Source organism: Saccopteryx leptura, chromosome 10, assembly GCF_036850995.1.
Source record: "Saccopteryx leptura isolate mSacLep1 chromosome 10, mSacLep1_pri_phased_curated, whole genome shotgun sequence".
Taxonomy (NCBI): Eukaryota; Metazoa; Chordata; class Mammalia; order Chiroptera; family Emballonuridae; genus Saccopteryx; species Saccopteryx leptura.
In genome coordinates, this window is record NC_089512.1 from 38,901,345 (window position 1) to 38,922,004 (window position 20,660).

Consider the following 20,660-nt stretch of genomic DNA (forward strand, 5'->3'; position numbering starts at 1 on the left):
GCATTCTGGGCAGGTGGTTAAGGTTTGAGTTAGAAACAGCCTGGAATTTGGGGATGTCAATTACTCTGTGTTTGGGGATCCTCCTTTGGCAGGGGTTTCAGGAAGGAGTGGGAGGAATGACCTAGGGGGCTTGACCCTGGGGAACACAAACCCAGGCTTGCCATCTTGCATGAGGAACAGTCTTCAACAATTATGGTGGCATCGTTAGATTTTCTGATTGTTGGGGTTTTCTTTAATAAACAGAGTAGTTTTATAAGAGGTCTTTTATTTTCCCATACTTGTTTTTGCATGGAAAATGCTTTTGCAGGAGCACATGCAGAATGATGTGACCCGCACATATTTAAGTGAGGCAATGCATGGGAGAGCCTTGTACACCCTCTCAAATACAGTAGGCACTCAATAACTGGGAACTCCTCACACTGTTTATGCTTCCTGCATTTCACATGAGGACACTGGGGCAGATGGAGTGACTGCCGTGCCCGTGACCTGTGTTCAGGTAACAGGACTGGACTCTGGGTGTCTGCCTCTTCCCACCTCTCCCCCGGTCCAAGCAGTTCAGTTCCTGGGCCATGTTCCACTACCAGAATACAACTCATAGCCCTTTGGGGAGCAGATGTGGCTGGACTGAGTGGGCAAGTGTGTTCTTAGTAACATGGCTCTGGGTTGGCTTATTTAACCAGTGTGTGCAGAGCCAAGACCTAGAGGGTTTGAGGGGCAGGAGGTAGGCGCAGATTTATTCACTGAAGAGTCTGTGATCTAACTCTCGAGCAGGGCATTCGCCCAGGAAACTGAGCCCCCGATGATCGGAGAAAGGGCAGCACTGCGGGTTGGCATGAGGAGGAGCAGCAACAGCTCCCATTCACTAGGTCCTAGTGGTCGGCAAACTCATTGTCAACAGAGCTAAATGTCAACAGTACAATGATTGAAATTTCTTTTGAGAGCCAAATTTTTTAAACTTAAACTATATAGGTAAGTACATTGTTATTAACTTAATTAGAGTACTCCTAAGCTAGCCTTTGCTAAACACTCAAGGGGCCAAAGAGCCGTGTGTGGCTTGCGAGCCGCAGTTTGCCCACCAAGGCCACGGTCCGCATGCCAGATGCGGTGTGCGCATTCTGCACCAGATCCCTCTGGGGTTGGTATGGGCATCCCAGTATCACAGCTGGTAGCCTGGTGGTACCCAAGGCAGATGCCTTAACATTTAATTCTGGAAACAGGGAGAGATGTACCAGTCATTCATTCAGCACAGGTTTATTGAGTTTTTTCTACCTACAGTAAAGCTCTCAGCACTAGGAATACAATGGTGACCACAAGAGGGAAGGTTCTTATGCTCAATTTGTTTAGAGTCAAGCAGTGGAGATACACACACACACACGTACACACACTCAAAGTTGTGATATGCGCTAAAGTGAAAAAAGTAAGAACACATACTGTCAGATAGTAAGAAAATGCTAAATGTCTTTGAGGAAGGGGACTAGTTACAAAAACATTCTCTCAGGAGAAAACTAAAAGGCAGATGGGTGTTGATTGTGGGGGATAAGCAGAGGGAATAGTACATGTGAGGGCCTTCAGGCAGGAAGAGGCTGGCCTGGAAAAAGATTGAAAGGTCAGCAGTCACTGTGGCTTTAACACAGGCGTGAGAAATAGGCATAAGGTGAGGCGCTAGCTGATCCCGTGGGGTCTCGTGGGCCATGCTGAGGAGTTTAGAGATTTGCCTTCATGCAGTGGGAGGCTGTTAGAGAGCTTTAAGTCAGAGAGTGACATACCCTGATTTATGTCTTACAAAGATGGCTCCGGCTACAGTGTAGAGAACGAATGGGGAGTGGGGGCAGGTGCACGGTGGCTGTTACAGGTGATGGATGACAGCGACTTGGTTAGAGTGGTGGCAGTGGAGATGGAGAGGAGTAGATGGCTTTGAGATGTAATTTGGAGATGAAATTGACAGAACTTGGCAAGGAGAAGAGAGCAGAGCTTCAAGGAGAGGAATGACGATGGAAGTCGGGGAGGGAGGGAGCAGTGAGCAGTCTGCCCAGCGCCGAGAGGCTGACAGGCAGCGGGGCCATGGCACCTCAGCTTTTGTCTAACCACTGAAGCGCATTTTGATCCTGATGCCCCTTGTGTCTTATTACAGCAAAATGATGGACAGTTCACGGTGATCCAGCTGGTGGGGATGCTCAGGGGCATCGCTGCTGGCATGAAGTACCTGGCTGAGATGAATTATGTGCACCGGGACCTGGCTGCTAGGAACATTCTGGTCAATAGTAACCTAGTCTGCAAGGTGTCCGACTTCGGCCTTTCCCGCTACCTCCAGGATGACACCTCAGACCCCACCTACACTAGCTCCTTGGTGAGTCCTTCCTGGTATTCTCAGGTAAAAGCATGGCATGAGCACACGGTGGCTGCTCATGTCTGTGGACCCATGGCAGGGCCGTCCTCATGAAGGACTGGAACCTGAACTCTCCTCTCCACTAGGGGAGCCAGGTGCTGGGAGAACTGCCCATCTGGGAGGAACGATGGCAGCTGGCTGTCCAGGCGAGCATTTGGGTGTAGGTTGTGAGGAAGGGTCAGAGTCTGCTCTGAAGCCATGATGTTTCTTGGCCAATGGGAAGAATACGTTTTGGAACAGATGATTTTGAGGAATCCAGAGTTGGACAGTGGCATCAGAGGCCTCTGTCAGCAGGAAACAGGCTCCAGTTGGGTTGGTACTGTGTCACCAGGTAGAATCATGGCCCTCTTCCACTGCTTCCAGAGAGCGTTAAGTACCATCTACACGATGAGCGCTCTTAAATTTGTTTTTCCTGCTCCGCCTCCCCCTCCACATCCCAAGCAGCTCTAATCATCTGTGGCCAACTGCCTAGTTCACACGATTCCTTTTAGGACTTGCACAGGTCCAAAATAGAGCACTTGATTTACTCTCCAATTTCTCTTCCCTACTCTTTCCATCTCAGTAGTTGCACCACTCAACTAATGGCTGTGACCTAGGAATCAGTCTTGATTTTTCTGTATGCCTCACCATCCATGGCCAGTCCCTCAGCAGTTCTTACAGGCTCTTATGGACGGTCTGTTTCTTTTCACCTCTCAGACTCCCCCTGATTCCAAGGTGCCGTTCTCTCTCACCTGGACTGCTACGGTGACTTCTACCTCGTCCCCCTGGGTTCCTCTGGCCTCCTTACCTCCATTCCCAGCAGCATCCACAGAGGGCACTCTTTCTACCTACCTATCTAGCTCTGTTCTTTAAACTTGCAGTTATTATTATTATTATAAAAATAAAAATACTACAAAGAAATAAGAGGAAAAGGAATCTACATTCCCCTGAAGCAGGGGTCAGTAAACTAATAGACCAAATAGTAAAGATTTTAAGCTTTGCTGGCCAAGAGGTAAAATGAGGGTATTATGTAGAAAATTACATAACCATTTAAAATTACCCCTTTTAAAAGGTATGAACACCATTCTTTTTTTTTTAGATTATTTATTTATGAGAGAGAGAGAGAGAGAGAGAGAGAAGGGGGTGATGGTGGAGCAGGAAGCATTTACTCCCATATGTGCCTTGACCAGGCAAAGCCAGGTTTCAAACTGGCAACCTCAGCGTTCCAAGTTGACACTTTATCCACTGCGCCCCCCACAGGTCAGGCTGAACACCATTCTTAACTCATGAGCTGTGAAGAGCCAGGTCAGCGGCCAGATTTGGCAGTCAGATCTATCTTTAAGTTCATTGATTATTGCTCTGGTTGGGTAGCTCAGTTGTTTAGAGCATTGTCCTAATATGCCAAAGTTGCAAGTTTGATCCTCGGCCAGGGCACATACAAGAATCAACCAGTGAATAAATATATAAGTGGAGCAGCAAATCAATCTCTCTCTCTCTCTCTCTCTCTCTCTCCCCTTCCTCTTTCTGTCTAAAATTAAGTTCATTGATTATTTCATTTATCATCCCCTTCTGTTGACTTCCCTCTAGTGACTTTTTTTCCTGATACTATATTTTTTAGCTCTACAGTTTTGTATTAATCTTTCTTTTGTACTTTCTAATTCTCAGTCGAGATGTCTTATCTTTTTAGTCATCATAAACCTATTTTTAATCTCATCAAGCATAATAGCTGCTTTAAAGTTGGGGTCATCCTGGGCTGGCACCTTTTTTTCCTCATGAAAACAGATTCTTTATATGCCTAGGAGTTTTGGATTATGGACATTATGAATTATAGTATAGAGACTTTAAATTCTGCTACACTGATTTAGCAGGAAGTTAACTTGGTTAGTTAGACTCAACCTGAGGTTAGTTAGACTCTGTCTTGTCTGCAGTGGGCAACAGCTCCTATTTCAGTTTCTGTGGTTTTCAGTCTACCTCATACATGCATGGTTTAAGAATCAGCCACAGAATGGGAAAATTTTATACCTAGAATATGGGATTCCCTTTTCCTGGTTTTCTTATTTCCAGAGATTCTTCCCCAACTCTCCAGCAGCCCTGATTATCCTGGACTCCTTCACTTGCTTCCTCCAACTGTAAAGAGGGTGGTTTTTATTTGTTTTGTTTTGTTTTATTTAGAGAGACAGACAGACAGACAGACAGGGACAGATAGACAGGAAGGGAGAGAGATGAGAAGCATCAATTAGTAATTGCGGCACTTTAGCTGTTCATTGATTGCTTTCTCATACGTGCCTTGATGGGGGTGGGGCTTCAGCTAAGCCAGTGACCTCTTGCTGAAGTCAGTGACCTTGGGCTCAAGCCAGTGACCTTGGGCTCAAGCCAGGGGTCATGTCTATGATCCCATGCTCAAGCCGGTGACCCCGCGTTCAAGCTGGTGAGCCCATGCTCAAGGTGGATGAGCCCACGCTCAAGCCGGTGACCATCAGAGTTTCAAACCTGGTTCTCAGTGTCCCAGGTTGACAGTCTAGGCACTGTGCCACTGCCTGGTCAGCAAGGGTGGGTTTTCTAAATTAGAGTTTTAGCCAAGGGGCAGACTTAGCAAATGGTTCCTTTGGGAAAAACATTCACTTCTTGCTGTTCAGTTTCTGGAATCCTCAGGTAGGTTCTTCATTTATTTTCTTTCCTCTCATTAAAAATTTTTTTTCTTTCCTCTTGTATTTTGTTATTTTCTGGAGAATTTGTTTGTTAGGAGCACACTGCCCTAACAAAAAGGGCAACCTTCAGCTTATCCTTAATCAACAGTTCCATAATAGTCCTTAGGACTATTCTACTCCATTTTAACACCCCATTTCATGCAGTTTTTTAAACGTCATTATCTTCTATTACATCTCATTTTACTTAATAGGTGAAGACATCATTAATAGCTATTGAAGTTTTCTAGTCTTCTCAGTAGGCCCTCAGACTTCATCTCTCATTCTGTCTTAATTCTCTACCATATTTTTGCCCATGTCTCTTCTCTCTGTTTTAAAATGTGACTTCTAGCCCCGGAAGCAATTCCTTCTACCAGGTTCCTGGAACAATGAACAGATAAAATGCGTTCCTTTGTGCTTTTTTGTGATTGAAATACACTCACTGAACTAGGGAAGAGGTCTGAACTGCTCCTAACATTCCCATCCTGTAAGAAGGACAGCTGAATGAGCTGGGCTGGGCTCTAGCACGTGGACCATTTACACAACTTTCTTTTCGGCAGGTATATTTCTGAAACCTATTATGGGTGTTCAAACTAGCATTCCCGTGTGTCTTAGTTTATACTCAGGCAGCTATAACAAAATGCCACAGACTGGGTGGCAAAAACAACAGACATTTATTTCTCACAAAAACGGAGACTGGGAAGTTCAAGGTCAAGGTGCTAGTAGATTTAGTTTCTGGTGAGAACCTTCTTACTGGCTTGCAGATGGCTGCCTTTTCACTCTGTCCTCACATAGCAGAGAGAGAGAGAGAGAGAGAAAGAGAGAGAGAGAGAGAGAGAGTTCTGATGTCTCTTCTTTCTGTGAGGACACTAATCCATCATGGGAATGTCACCCTCGTGACCTCATCTAAGCCTAATTTATGTCCTACAGGTCCCACCTTCAAATACTATAACACTGGGGGTTAGGGATTCAGCATATAAATTTGGGAAGAACAAGTTTTCAGTCCATAATACCATGCTTGTATCACAGACTTGTTGCCAACGTTTGACTCCACAGGTCACATCTGCTTATTACTGGTCCTGTCTTCTGTAATCAAGAGGGAAAAACAGACACACACATACGGAGAAAGACACCAACCACATCTTTGACTAACTCCACACTTGGGGCTCACATTCACATTCACAAACCTGAAATTCACCCATTACCTGGTCACATGGGTGGACAGAGCCCCAGCTGGACCACAGAAATCTTCTCTGGATGGCGGCCTTCTGATGGTTAAGTCAAAGCTCTGCTCCAGCGTGGCTTGCTCTCTTCTGATCAGTAGGAAGAGGCCCCATCCAGTCCCTCACTCTGTGAGCAGAATCTTCTCTTCTTAGTATTCAGCCAGGTTCATTCTGCTAACATAGTGTCAGCTTGGCCTTCCTTCAGAGCCTTGGGCTGTCTCTGAGATGTCTCCAGCCTTGTGCCATCCCCTCCCTCAGCCCTGCTCCTGCAGGCCTCCCTGTTTTCTCAGAAACTGCATTCCATCTTCAAGGCAACTCTGATCTCCCTCAGCCCCTCCCCTTTGGCCCTCCCCCTGTTCTTCCTGCCTTTCCTCCCGAGCCCCTGGCTCCGCCCCACCCTGCACTTGCTTCCAAACTTCACTCCCTTCCAAGCCCGCCAGTTCCTTCGGCTTCTTGCTTTCTCTCTTCTAATCTCTGCTCACGTTCTCCGCCTGCTCTGCCCCCTCTGTGAACTCCATACGGAGCTGTTTCTTGGGTATCTGCCCTCCTTGTGGGAGGCAGACACCATTTTCTCAGGTGATTTGCAGGCTGTGCTCTTGTTCTTCCTTTATCCTGGTCCCTTCACCAGCTCCTCCTCACATGCTAAGCTACTTGTTGCAGCCCCCTTTTCCCCATGTTAACTGTCTGGACCCGTTCACTTCCCCTAGAACCGGCCCCGTCTGATTCAGGGTCCTTTCCTGCACTGCTCTCTGGAGCACTGAGCATGGAGGATCCATCCACCCTGTGGGATGAGGGACAGCCTTCTCCCCAAAGGTGATCTCTGTGGGCACCTGGCCCCATGGCTCATCCAGAACTTGTTGGGGGAAATCAAGCCTGCCCCTCCTGTGCTGTGCAGAGGCCCTGTCCCCCTGTGATGAATTTCAGTCATCTCGGGTCATTATGGAGGCAGGACCCTCCTCCTGTCCTCCGTCCGCTGCATTCTTCCCGTGCACTGTTGTCTCAGCTGCAGCCTCCCTCCTCCCTGTGCTCCCAGGGGAGATCGTCCATTGTAGCCAAGAGCCCACGCTGACATCTGAAAGGGCCTTCCTTCCCTTTCACAAAACAATTTGACCTTTATTCCATGATATTATGCTGCCCATTTGAGCCCTATCTCCAGCCATGCGGGCTGAGAAGATGGAGAGAAGACCCTCTCCAGAACTCGCTCACACTCTGGTGCTGCAAAATGGTCCTCTGCACATGGTAGAATGAAGGCAGGACTTGGATTCAAACTATGCTCTATACATTTGGCCTTCGGTCTCCTCGTCCATGAAATGGGATTTGTGAGAATGTGTAAACCCCGTGTGATGAGGCAGAAACAAACCCCGTGCAGGTCCTGCCCCGGTTTGTAGCTCCTGTGAGCGTTGTGTCCCCTGCCGCGAGTGTTCTCTGGGTCCCAGAACCTGCCCCCCCCCCCCGTCTCAGAATCGCCCCCCATGGAGGACACACCTCTGCTGTGCGTTTTCAAGGCCAGCTGATAAAAATGACCCCGTAACTCTGCCCATTCCTAGTCACTCCAAAACAGAAAACGGTAAAGTGGAGAGCCTCCGGGACGGAGGGGAAGCTGATGTTCACAAAGGGAAGTTGAGGGCCTCATGGTGAGATCACTGTGGGAGAATTTTGAAGAAAACAGTCAGGTGAAAGCAGGGGAAAAGGCAACTCAGATGGTGGTGTGCAGTGGCTCCCACACTTCACAGTGCACAGTGCCCCCTAGAGGGCTCGTGGACGTGCTGGTTTCCGGGCCCCACCCCTAGAGCTTCCATCTCTAGGTCCGAGATGGGGCCCAGGCCTGTGCGTTTTTCCCAGACACCCAGCCCTGCTGAGATGGCTCGTCCTGGACCACACTTGGAGAACCACTGCATTGAAACTGCATGAGAGGGGTCTGTTTACCTCACAAACTTGCGTTGCAAGTCAAGGTCAATACCCTGAATTTTAAAAAATCAGAGTAAATCTAAGTCCCTATCCTGTCAAGGTGGAAAAGGGAGAGTATTTGCTCTCATCCTAGAACTTCTTCCTTCCCCAAGCCCAGGGGAGTTCGAAGGTCCCAGGGCCACACTTGGGCACCATGCTCTGAATGGCCTGGAGCCCCTGTGCCTCTGACCCGGCGTCACCTCTGTCTGAGGAGTCGGGGAAGGCACAAGGGCCTGGGCACAGATGCAAGTGTGGAGCTCTGTGGTGGGGACACCCTCAGCCTGGAGATTCTTCTACACTATAGCATCAGAAACATACAAAGTGACACCTGAGTCATTTTCATTGTCAGGGTATCAGTGAATGGGCTGCCCAGTAAGCTAGGGTTGAACTGAGAGGCTTTCTTCATCATATTTGTTTAGCCCCCATCTTTTATAAATAAATAAGTCTCAGGAAAGAAGGTCTTTCAGGGCGTCTAAGGGGGGGTCACCATGTCAGGGACACAGAGTTCTTTTCTCTCCACTGAACTTTCTCGGCAGTCTTTCAAAGAAGGGAATCCACAAGGAAAGGTTGGGGTTGGGGGAGTCGAAGTGCCTGCCTTGGGGGTCCTTCCCCGCCTCGTGCCAGGTCCTGAGCATGGGAGATGTGGGTGCCACACACAGTCAGAGACCCCCTTCAAGAGGAGTGGCAGATCTGCCTCACTGGTCCCTGTAACAGCAGGGGCAGAGGGCAGAGCTGGGAGCACAGGCGTGTCCCTGTCCAGACTGTCCAGACTGCCCAGACTTTCTGTCCCACCAGCTCTTGCTACGCTTTGCTGCTCTGGTGAGGGACAAACTGGTTTAGGGAACTTTTGTGGATAGAAAGGCTCTGTGAATTTTCCCCAAAGCTTGTGATAAGTGGCTTTCATCAGTGATACACACATAGCACACACATGTATACACTGCATGATACACACATAGATAGATACACAAAGCATAGTCAGGGACACAGAGAAACACACACACACACACACACACACACACACACACACACACACACACACACCCGGGCTACCCAGAAACAGACACAGGCAGGTGCAAACCTTGACGCAGTGCAGGGTAATGGCTTGGCTTCTTCCTTTGATCACCACTGAGAAGAGAGTTCAACTGCTATCGCACTGGTTTAGATTTTTTTTTTCTTATAATGCACTTAGTACTTAAAAGGTGCAAAGAAAGCAAGAAAGTATTTCAAAGATAACTCTTCTGCCAGCTTCAGGACAGTGTCCATCAGTCTGCACTTTGCAGGTTCACTTTAAAAAGTTGCTGCTAGCCCTGGCTGGTTGGCTCAGTTGTAGAGCGTTGGTCCAACGTGCGGATGTTCTGGGTTTGATTCCAGTCAAGGAACATAGGAGAAGTGACCATCACTTCTCCACCCAACCCTCCCCTTCCCTTTCCCCTTCCCCTCCCCCTTCCCTTTTCCCTTCCCCTTCCCCTCCCCCTTCCCCTCCTCCTTCCCCTTTCTCTCTCTCTCTCTCTCTCTCTCTCTCTCTCTTTCTCTCCCCTCCTCCCACAGCTGTGGCTCAATTGATTCAAGTACATTGGCTCCCGGTGCTGAGGATGGCCCTGTGGAGCCTCAGCCTCAGGCACTAAAAATAGCTTGGTTGTGAGCATGGCTCCAGATGGACAGAGCATCGGCCCCAGACAGGGGTTGCCGGGTAGATCCAGGTTGGGGTGCATGTGGGAGTCTGTCTCTATGTCTCTCCTCCTCTCACTTGGAAAAGAAGAAAAAAATTAAAAAAAAAATAAATTGCTACTAAGTAGGTTGATCCCTCTACCTGAGAGGTTTCAGCTTAGGCCAGGACCTTCAGTCTTCAGAATGAGAAAGGTTTGCTGGCTTTCCAGCCTGTGACCCGTGCCCAGCTTTAGGTCTTCCCACACTTCCTGGAAGTTTTACATGCAAATCATACTTCCCCTCCCTTTTGATCCATGACTTCTCTCATGTGGCCATTTTCAAATTATGATTTCTCACTTTTCTTTCAATTATTGAGCTTGGGTACCAGACTATTTCTTGGGCAGATGGGAAAGTGGAGAGGAATGAAGACAAGCAAGGGAAAGAGGGAGAAACCCTTTAATTGCAGCCAGCATAACCGAGTCCTGGTCCCCTGGAAATTCTTCTGCAGCATTAATTAAGTTGAGGGAGGAATAATTCAAATGTATCCCATGCTCTGCCATTTAAATAATTCTTCAGGCAGTTCTGCCTCCTCCTTCTTCTGCTGTCTCTCCCTGGGTTACTTTGTCACCAGATGCTCAGTTAGGGATATTAAGCCCTGACTGAAATGCCTTTTTGAAAAGGACTCAGCATAATTATTATTAGTAAGACCAGTGTATTATTAGCATGAGTGAGATCAGGATGGGGTTTCAGAGTCTGAGCCAGCTCGTGCCCTGAGGACTGGAGCAAAGTGGGGGTCAGGTTTCTCGGGAAAGCATCTCTCTCTGCTCTGAGCCTGGTTTGTGGGGTCAGGTGGGCAAAGCCCTCCTCCATGTGTGCTTGTCATCATGTAGGAGGGGATGACCACCTGGGGGTGGGCCCATACAATGCCTCTATCAGCTCTTCTAGCCAACAATATTTATTGAGCACCTACTATCTGCAAAGAACCATAGTTAACAAAACAGATGGTTCCTGAACTCCTTGTATGTCCTTTTTAGCAAAAAAAAAAAAGGGGGGGGTAGATATTAAATGACTAATTATGCAGTCAACTATGCAATTACAATTGTTAGGTGCTATAAAGAAATATTTTTCAAGCATGTGTTATAGGACCTTGAATAAGGAACATCTGGGCTGAAAGCCAGGGGTGGCAAGGAGTTACTTAGGAGAAAGTATGATCAGTGCCTCCCAGGAACTGTCCCAGAGCTGGACATAGACCCTACTTTCTCAGTGAGGACTGAGTGTGAAGGAGAGGAGGGTGCTGGGGGAGCTGTGCTCAAGCACAGATGGGGATGTTGGGAGTCATCATCGAGGTGTAGGGACTGTGTGAGCAGCCCAGGGGGGCTGCAGTAGCTTTGCTCCAACCTGTGAACTCCAGGGCATAGGAGGAGAGGAAGAGCCAGAAATGAGTCCGGACGCAAGTCCTCAGGGACTAGGGGAGGAGCTTTGTAAAGAAAGGTGTGGGACCCTGGTTGGAAGCACTCCTAGTAGAGGATGGCAAACCAAATTTCACCTTCTCAGCTGAGATCCCAATGAAAGCTAGTCAAGAAGTCAATGAGCCAATCAATAAAGGTTCAACGATTCTGTGCAAGGGGCAAGGACCTCTGCTAGAGTAAGAAATTAAACTTTATATATATTTAATATGTTGATTAGCAGTAGTACCTATACATTATTCACTAAGATATAGGCTTATTTTTCTGATTGAGTGTTCAATAAATAAAAGTTTGAAACCGTAAGCTTAAAGTAAAGAGATCACTTCCAGTAAAGATGAGAGAAAAGATGGAGTTGACTTCCAGATGAGTTAAATGTGGACTAAGTGGTACAAGTGGGCATATAAAAGGTACTCAGGAGCGGTTTAGAGGATGAATGGATGTGTGAATGGGTAATGTGTACGTTTATGAGGGCTCAAAGGGTGAGGGTTTTCCAGAAAGAAGTAATAGTTTGATCATAATGTACGAAACCACAAAGTACCAGGTGAGCTCATTGGGTATAAACAGGATGACTTACTTGGTATTGGAAAAGGGATGTGCAGGTCAATAAAATCATGATATGTTAGCCCTAGAAGAGCCCTATTATCAGTAGAACTGTGTTCTGTCCAACAGATATATTAGAGTCCTATCCCCTGTACCTGTGATGAGTGTGACCTTATTTGGAAGTAGGGTCTTTGAAGATATAATCAAGTAAAGATGAGGTCATGCTAGATGACCATAGATCCTAAAACCAATTACTAGTGTCCTTGTAAGAAAAGGGAAATTTAGACAGTCAAATACAGGAAGAAGAGGACCATGGGATGATGAAGGCAGAGATTAGATTGATTGACTCATCTATAAGCAAAGGAACATCAAGGATTGCTTGCAAACACCAGAAACTAGAAGAGGTGAGGAAGGATTCTCCCCTACCAGCTTCAGCAAGGGTATGGCCTTGACCTCAGACTTCCAGCCCCCAGAAGTATAAGACCATACACTTCTGTTGCATTAAGCCAGCCAGTTCATGCTAACAGTGCTACAGCGGCCCTAGAAACCTCATAACAGGTCATGAGCCCAAGTGACCAACTGCAGCCCATTCCTGGGCGGGTGTGCAGGGAGTGGGCAGTCCGACTATAAAGGATGAAGGGTGGGACATAAACATGGAGGTTCTTGGATGCACATCTGGAGTTTACCCAGGATCTGGGGGAACCTGACTGCGTACCATTTAAGAAAAGTTAAAGCAAAACAAACAAATAAAACCACTTTATAATCCTTGTTGTTGAGTTCACTGGAGTGGCCTCTTTGTGGGAGCATTGCCTTCAAGAAGCTATTACCACAAGAGGTTCAATAAGGGGATTCCTTGGGTTTCGAAAGCCTGACCAGCCTTGAGGTTCTGGGAGTCTTTGCAAATGTCCGTCTAGTTCTGCAGGGGCCTGGTGCATTGTTAGGAAAGCCGATACAGGGTGTGGCGGTGTTCATCCCACGAACCCGGCCATTCAAAATAGTTCTCAGTACTAGGCATACAGGAGGCCTTAGCTGAGGAGCTCTTCATAGAACAGAGAGCCTCTTCACAAACAGGGGCCTGTGGGCCTCGAGAATCTCTGGAAGACAAGGTATTCAACCCAGAAAGGGAGCCCAGGCCCTTCAGCCCAGCCTCCCAGAGCACACAGAAGCAAGAGTGATTCTCTGAAGACCACAGAAGCTCAAAACTAGCTCTATCAAGTCTGAATGTATTACCCTTTCTCCAGGAGAGCTAAATTCACCAATCGGCAGGCAGCAGAGAAACTCTTACCAGTACAGTTTACAGACCCAGAAGTAGAAGACAGGGAATCAGACAGTGTATGAGAGAGAGAGAGAAAGACAGAGAGAGAGCCGAGTGAGGGAGGAGGGGAAGACCAGGAGGACCACCAATCAAAGCCACACTGCCGAGGGCTCAGTCGACAGATTCTCTAGCTGCTGGGGGAATGTGCAGGGACGGTTTCAGGGCTAAAGGTTTTATTTTAATCTTCCTACAAAAGCATTCAAGTAAACCCTTTCCTTGTGAGAATGTGAGAGCAGGAAACAGGAGAAGAATTTTACTGAAGAGACCCATGTAGCCTTCTGCTGATTTTTGCTCACTTAGAGAATGCATGCTATCTGGGTGTTTGATAAAAGGGAAGCTCAAAGCCACGAACTCGGCTTGTGAGTCACAAGCTGCTCGCCCGTCCTCGTGGCCAGCTCTTTTCTGTTGGAGGAGGATATTTTTTTTCCTGGTCAGCAATGACTGTTGTTTCAAAGTAAGCTGTCAGGTCTTCATTCTTTTATGCTCTTGTGGCCAAGTTGCTGAGCAGTAGGGAGAGGGGAGGGGAGGTGACCCAGGTGACAAGAGCAAGATTGACCTTTATCCATTAATCACCTGAAGTTTTCCTATTAAAATGCAAAGCCACAACCCAGTTGCTTCCAGGACTGACCCAGCAGCTTCACATCTTATTCCATGCCACACGGGACAAGGACACTTGCTTGTGTCCAGACACGTTTTCTTACTTACACGCTATTAGATGTGTTTGTTTTGGGCACATACCCCGGAGCTCTGGCCCAACAACTCAGCCAGGTGTAGTCATGGAACCCTGACTGTAGGCCCCATTATTTTTGAAAATTTTTCCTTTGGAAAGGAAGTTCGCCCACTCCAAGGATCGTAGAGAATGGCAGAAAATCCAGGGAGACTCCACCCCACATAGCCAAGCCATGTGAGTTCCCATGCTTTTAAACCAGCCTCGCCAGTAAAATGGGGTGAAATAGCTGTGTAGTTGGCTTTTCTACCCTGAAAACTTAAAATGGCAAAGGTTTGGCTAGGAAAAAGGACAAAGTAGGTAGGAGAGACTGTGATTTCTCACTGTCACTTTAAGTAAGAGAGCTTATGTTCCTCCTAAATTACTTTTTCCTGTTGCACATGCCATGGCTCTGTCATCCAAAATAATGATTAGCATTCTACAATGGTTCTCAGTATTAGAAAATTATTTTAGTAAGTAAATAAGATACTATCATTTAACACCCGTTATTCTAATTTGGGGGTTGTTTATTTCTATAGGCTTTTAATACCCATTTTTCTCCAAGTAATCATTATCTTCAAGAACAAACACACTAAACTCATTTCTTCCTTGCTTTAGTTCTCAATGTTTTTATGACATTTCAAATTATGTAGCATAACTCAGGGTCCAATAGCTCTAATGATTCAGTCCAGAGCACTTCACAGTAGATAATTTTGAAGGTGGTTTCCTCAGCAATTCTAAGGACAAGGCTGAATTTTGAGCCAGTAAACATGGTTTGAATCCTGACCTTGCCAGTTATTAACTTGGAGTAAGTTACTTTGCCTCTCCAAGCTCCATTCCACTATCTGTCGAATGGAAATAATATATTATACTCGATCTATATCATGTGATTATTATAAAGATCAAGGGAAAAATTGTCTTTAAAGTGCTTTAATAAACTTCCAAAGTCCTATAAAAATGTGACAAAATGGAAGTTCCTATAAAATCTGATGAAACAGAATAAATTCCCTTAGCAGAACATTTTACCTGATTCCAGGTGGGATAAATCTGTTCCAGTAATACATGACATGATAAATATAATTAGCAATGAGTGGGACTAGCTCCTTTTAGTTACTATTGTAAGTGGTGGAATCCTAATGTAAAATCTAAGCGGAAGAATGGAAAGAGTACACACTTGGATGGCAACAAGACCACAAGCTAAACTCTGGTTCTGCTACTAACACATTTTGTAACCGAATGAGGTCACCTCGTGAGCCTCAGTTTTCTCACCTGTAAAATGGGGATAAGAACCCACCTCTTAGTATGACTGGGAAAATGGGATGATATTAAATATAAAGTATCCAGCAGAGAAGTTGGTGCCCAGTGGACACTTGATAAGTGTCCAGTTGCTATCATCTCCCCTGAGCACCCCTTAGGAATGGGAATGGAGAGGCAGCCTGTTCTGTGATGATGTCTTTCTTCAGTGCACAGTCATCAATGGGGGAATGATGTCAGTGTCCTGTAGGAGTCCTGTGGTTCTCATAGGAGCTTTCCCCAGAACATTTAGGTTTTGAAGCAATCAGGGCAAACTTTCTTACCATTAGAGAGAAAGCCTTAGCATAATCTTAAGAAAAAAGTTGAACACTGCCTGACCAGGTGGTGGCGCAGTGGATAGAGCATCGGACTGGGATGCAGAGGACCCAGGTTCGAGACCCCGAGGTCGCCAGCTTGAGCGCGGGGTCTCACTCAAGCTGAGCAAAGCTCATCAGCTTGGACCCGAGGTCGCTGGCTCAAGCAAAGGGGTTACTCGGTCTGCTGAAGGCCCGTGGTCAAGGCACATATGAGAAAGCAATCCATGAACAACTAAGGCGTCACAATGAAAAACTGATGATTGATGCTTCTCATCTCTCTCCAAAAAAAAAAGTTGAACACTGACAACAAAGGCCTTTCTTTAATACAAATAATGGCTGGATTAGTGGTTTCCAAAACCGCTATATATTTTCACTCTGTTATCTGGTGAAGGTAAGAGTATATAGATGGGGAAACTATGAAAACATTTTTCTTTATTTTAAATTTTGTTTTCACGAAGAAATCTATATGCTGGATCAGATTTTTAATTTTGATGAAACGGATCTCTGTGAGATGTGCAGGCCGCCCCTCCCCAGGACCTGCAGGCTGCACGGGATCTAATACACTGGTGCAAACGCAAGTTGTAATTCACTTGTGCTGCTAATTTTATTAAGATTGGTGGTGTATTTTTTGTTGCATTTTGAATGATCTTCTCCAAATGTAAACTTTCCCCATAGGCTCTGATACTCAGTTGTACAACTTTGCAGAATATGAGGCTCTTTGAAATATGTATATAACATTATGGCTGAAATGCCTGGATTAAGAAGCTAGAGTTCATTCAGTCACCTTTGGGAGGTATACACTCCATTTAGGATAATACATAGTTGAACCATTAGTAGGCCTAACCATTTGAGACAAAGATCAAAATTACAACAGCCATATTAGGACATACATGTAAATCAAAGGAAAGGAAAAAAAATGTCCCCAGAATGCCTCTCTGTCCATAAGGCCAGTGCTCCCCTCTCCATGTCCTGGAGTTCGTAGGAATAGGCTCGGGGCACTATGGGGTAATGGGGACACCTAGCTGGGCTCCAGGCCAGCAACCTGCTGCAACCATAGCCTCTCCTCTGTTTTAAATGTTTCTTTCTTTATTTATTTTTTCAGAAACAGAGTGAGAGTCAGAGAGAGGGACAGATAGGGACAGATAGGCAGGAACGGAGAGAGATGAGAAGCCCATCAATCATCAGTTTTTTGTTGTGACACCTTAGTTGTTCATTGATTGCTTTCTCATATGTGCCTTGACCGTGGGCCTTCAGCAGACCGAGTAACCCCTTCCTCAAGCCAGCGACCTTGGGTCCAAGCCGGTGAGCTTTGCTCAAACCAGATGAGCCTGCGCTCAAACTGGCGACCTTGGGTCTCGAACCTGGGTCTTCTGCATCCCAGTCCAATGCTCTATCCACTGTGCCACCGCCTGGTCAGGCTCCTCTGTTTTAGATACTGAGTTTTTCCCAAGGTTTCTCTCCAAACAAGGGTTTTGTTATGACAAGTACAGCCTGAAAAGTATAGGCCATCAAATGTGATCACAGTTAGATCATTTTATGTGTCAGTATTTGTCTCCAGTCATACTTTTTCCATATCTCTAAGAGACCCTACAAACCTTGCCAATATTGGCCTTTAAATAAAGAAGATTCCAGGGAAATCTTATTATATTTTAAGAGTCCCAAAGCTAGGGTATTATCCAGATTACATTTTATTTACTCTCTACATTTGAAGCCATGACAGAAATGTCTTGGGCGCTCCTCTCTGGCTTCTCTGTAAGAACAATGCTGTTGTTTGGTTGGAAAACTTAACTTTAGTTACCGGATCAATTGAAAAGGAGTTTTTTGTAAGAATTCTTTTTATTTTTTTTAATTTGGATAAAATTTCCAAAAAAACTGGATATGACTTTTCATTTTGTTGAAACCACTTTATATTAGAAGTAAATGTCTTCCAGGACCTGCAGAACAGGGCCAGGTATATACCATTTAATTGTCATGTCTCTTGGTTTCCTTCAATCTGGAACATTTCCACTGTCTTCCTTTGTCTTTTATGACATTGACATTTTTAAAGTATACAGTCACTCTTTTTATTAATAGAGCATTCCTCCTTTTGGGCTTTTCTGGTATTCCTCATAATTAGATTCAGGTTCTACATTCTTGGCCATAATCCTACGTAAGTGATGTGTCTTTCCTAGGGCATCAGATCTCAAGACACATGATGTTCATTTAGTGTGATTCATTTCGATCACCTGGTCAAGGTTTTGTCCCCATCTCCAATGTAGAGTTATATGCATATCGTACATGCATTTTACATAACTTTTTCCTCTTACAACTGATAAGCAATCTGTGGGAAAATAGGCCATGAAATACCCTGCTCTTCGTCAAACATTTCACCCAGTTTTAGCATCCATTGATGACTTGTCTGAACCAGTCTGTAATATCATGGCTGCAAATGATGTTTTCCAAGTCCAGCCACCCTGTCAGCACTTGTCATTGACAAGGGTATATTTTGGATGGTTCTGTAACCCAATAAAATATTTCTTTGTCCTGCTTAGAAACTCAACCTAATAACATTCTGAAGATCACATTGTCTTTGATTTTTTTGCCTGAGATGTTTTTGGAATGACCTTTAGACAAAAACATTAAGATTCTCATCTGTTCCTAGGTTGCCATTCTCTGTTTTAGGCTACGGCTCTTTAGATCTGGTCCTATTCTATCACTGTCCGCTCTGCCCACACCTTTGATTTAAACAGTCTGTGATTTACTTGAGGGGAGGGAAGAGCCTGGTGAGGGGGGGGGGGGAAGCAGACAAGTTCCTCTCAACCCCACAAATATGCTGGTTTATTTGTTTAATTCCTGCTTCTTTGCCCTCATGCCTGCTCTGCTCCAGAGCTAGGATGCTGTGCCCTCCACCTGTCCTAATCTCACCCTTCCTTTGACATAAGAACTCAAATACAACCCTGGAGAGCCCAGAAAGGTAAATGTCCTATAGGCTTAGGGATATACTGAAATCTTCCTACAGGAGATAGAAACTCCAGGACCAACAGGCCAGATGGTTTGTGGTTTCTGCTTACCATGTGCAGAGGCCACAGAGCTTGTGATGGAGGATTATCTCCTGAGCCTTTTGGGTTCCTAAGAAATAGTGGACATGGGCTCCTAGGCCCTGGGAAGCCATAGCCTGGTAGAAATGGGAATTATTTTATTGGGGGGGGGGGATTGTGGTTCACCAGCCACAGATAAAATGGGTTTTGAACCCTCCAAAAGAGAGAGTCTTTGGACTTCAGCAGATGTTTCCGTGACTCTTATAATATCAGAAAATTCTGAAACACAGGTCCCACAGTTCTAGACAGAGTTTCAAGGCTGTGACAAGATTAGGAAGGACCCAGTCTAGTGAGTGGGACTGGTGCCAACAGCCACTAAGAGCCACTTGTGAAGGCCTCAGGTCCAGGGTTGGAGGAGCAGGAGCTGAGGGGGTCTTTTTTCCACTGTGAAGAGCCCAGCTGCCTTTGAGACACTCATGTGGTCAGCCATCCCTGGGATCACATGGGCCCAAGAGGGACAGGCAGGGAGGCCGAGGCCAGTGGTCTAGACCCACCAGGTTGGGGAATACTTATGCCTGGGAATGTGGGAGTAACTCCAGGAGTCGGTGTTCTAAGAAATGGAAAAATGTATAAATCCAAAATTAGGTCAGAAAAGATCAACGAGAGGAAGGGAAGTAAGATACGGACAGCAGTAAATCAAGCTGGGTCTCCCAGCACACCGCAAGAAAGGGTTCTGTAGTGCAGGACTAGGCAGGCCAACAGAACCCATGACCAAGAGAATGAGAGGTTGGGAATGACCACAGGCAGCTGGGCCTAGGACACAGCCTCCACCATGCTCCCAACACCCGTACCCGCCGTCACGTCAGTGCCCCTCCAGCTCCAGTGCCTCCCAGGACACAGCCTCCACCATGCTCCCAACACCCATACCCGCTGTCACGTCAGTGCCCCTCCAGCTCCAGTGCCTCCCAGGACACAGCCTCCACCATGCTCCCAACACCCGTACCCGCTGTCACGTCAGTGCCCCTCCAGCTCCAGTGCCTCCCAGGACACAGCCTCCACCACGCTCCCAACACCCGTACCCGCTGTCACATCAGTGCCCCTCCAGCTCCAGTGCTTCCCAGGACACAGCCTCCACCACGCTCCCAACACCCGTACCTGCTGTCACGTCAGTGCCCCTCCAGCTCCAGTGCCCTCCCAGGACACAGCCTCCACCATGCTCCCAACACCCGTACCTGCTGTCACGTCAGTGCCCCTCCAGCTCCAGTGCCTCCCAGGACACAGCCTCCACCACGCTCCCAACACCCGTACCCGCTGTCACATCAGTGCCCCTCCAGCTCCAGTGCCTCCCAGGACACAGCCTCCACCACGCTCCCAACACCCGTACCTGCCGTCACGTCAGTGCCCCTCCAGCTCCAGTGCCCTCTGGGCCTCAGCCTCCACCACGCTCCCAACACCCATACCTGCCGTCACGTCAGTGCCCCTCCAGCTCCAGTGCCTCCCAGGACACAGCCTCCACCACGCTCCCAACACCCATACCCGCTGTCGCGTCAGTGCCCCTCCAGCTCCAGTGCCTCCCAGGACACAGCCTCCACCACGCTCCCAACACCCATACCCGCTGTCGCGTCAGTGCCCCTCCAGCTCCAGTGCCTCCCAGGACACAGCCTCCACCACGCTCCCAACACCCGTACCCGCTGTCACGTCAGTGCCCCTCCAGCTCCAGTGCCTCCCAGGACACAGCCTCCACCACGCTCCCAACACCCATACCCGCTGTCGCGTCAGTGCCCCTCCAGCTCCAGTGCCTCCCAGGACACAGCCTCCACCACGCTCCCAACACCCGTACCTGCCGTCACGTCAGTGCCCCTCCAGCTCCAGTGCCTCCCAGGACACAGCCTCCACCATGTCCCAACACCCGTACCTGCTGTCACGTCAGTGCCCCGCCAGCTCCAGTGCCTCCCAGGACACAGCCTCCACCACGCTCCCAACACCCGTACCTGCTGTCGCGTCAGTGCCCCTCCAGCTCCAGTGCCTCCCAGGACACAGCCTTCACCATGTCCCAACACCCGTACCTGCCTTCGCGTCAGTGCCCCTCCAGCTCCAGTGCCTCCCAGGACACAGCCTCCACCACGCTCCCAACACCCGT

At 47.4% G+C, this 20,660-nt stretch overlaps 1 protein-coding gene across 1 annotated transcript in view; it reads left to right on the plus strand.

The window, feature by feature from the left end:
* The window catches only part of EPHB1 (EPH receptor B1), a 445,622-nt gene that overhangs the window by 399,505 nt on the left and 25,457 nt on the right, over positions 1–20,660 (plus strand). The window contains exon 12 of the mRNA XM_066350317.1: positions 2,132–2,347. Within this exon, the coding sequence (XP_066206414.1) occupies positions 2,132–2,347 (216 nt within the window). The remainder of the gene's footprint in view (positions 1–2,131; positions 2,348–20,660) is intronic.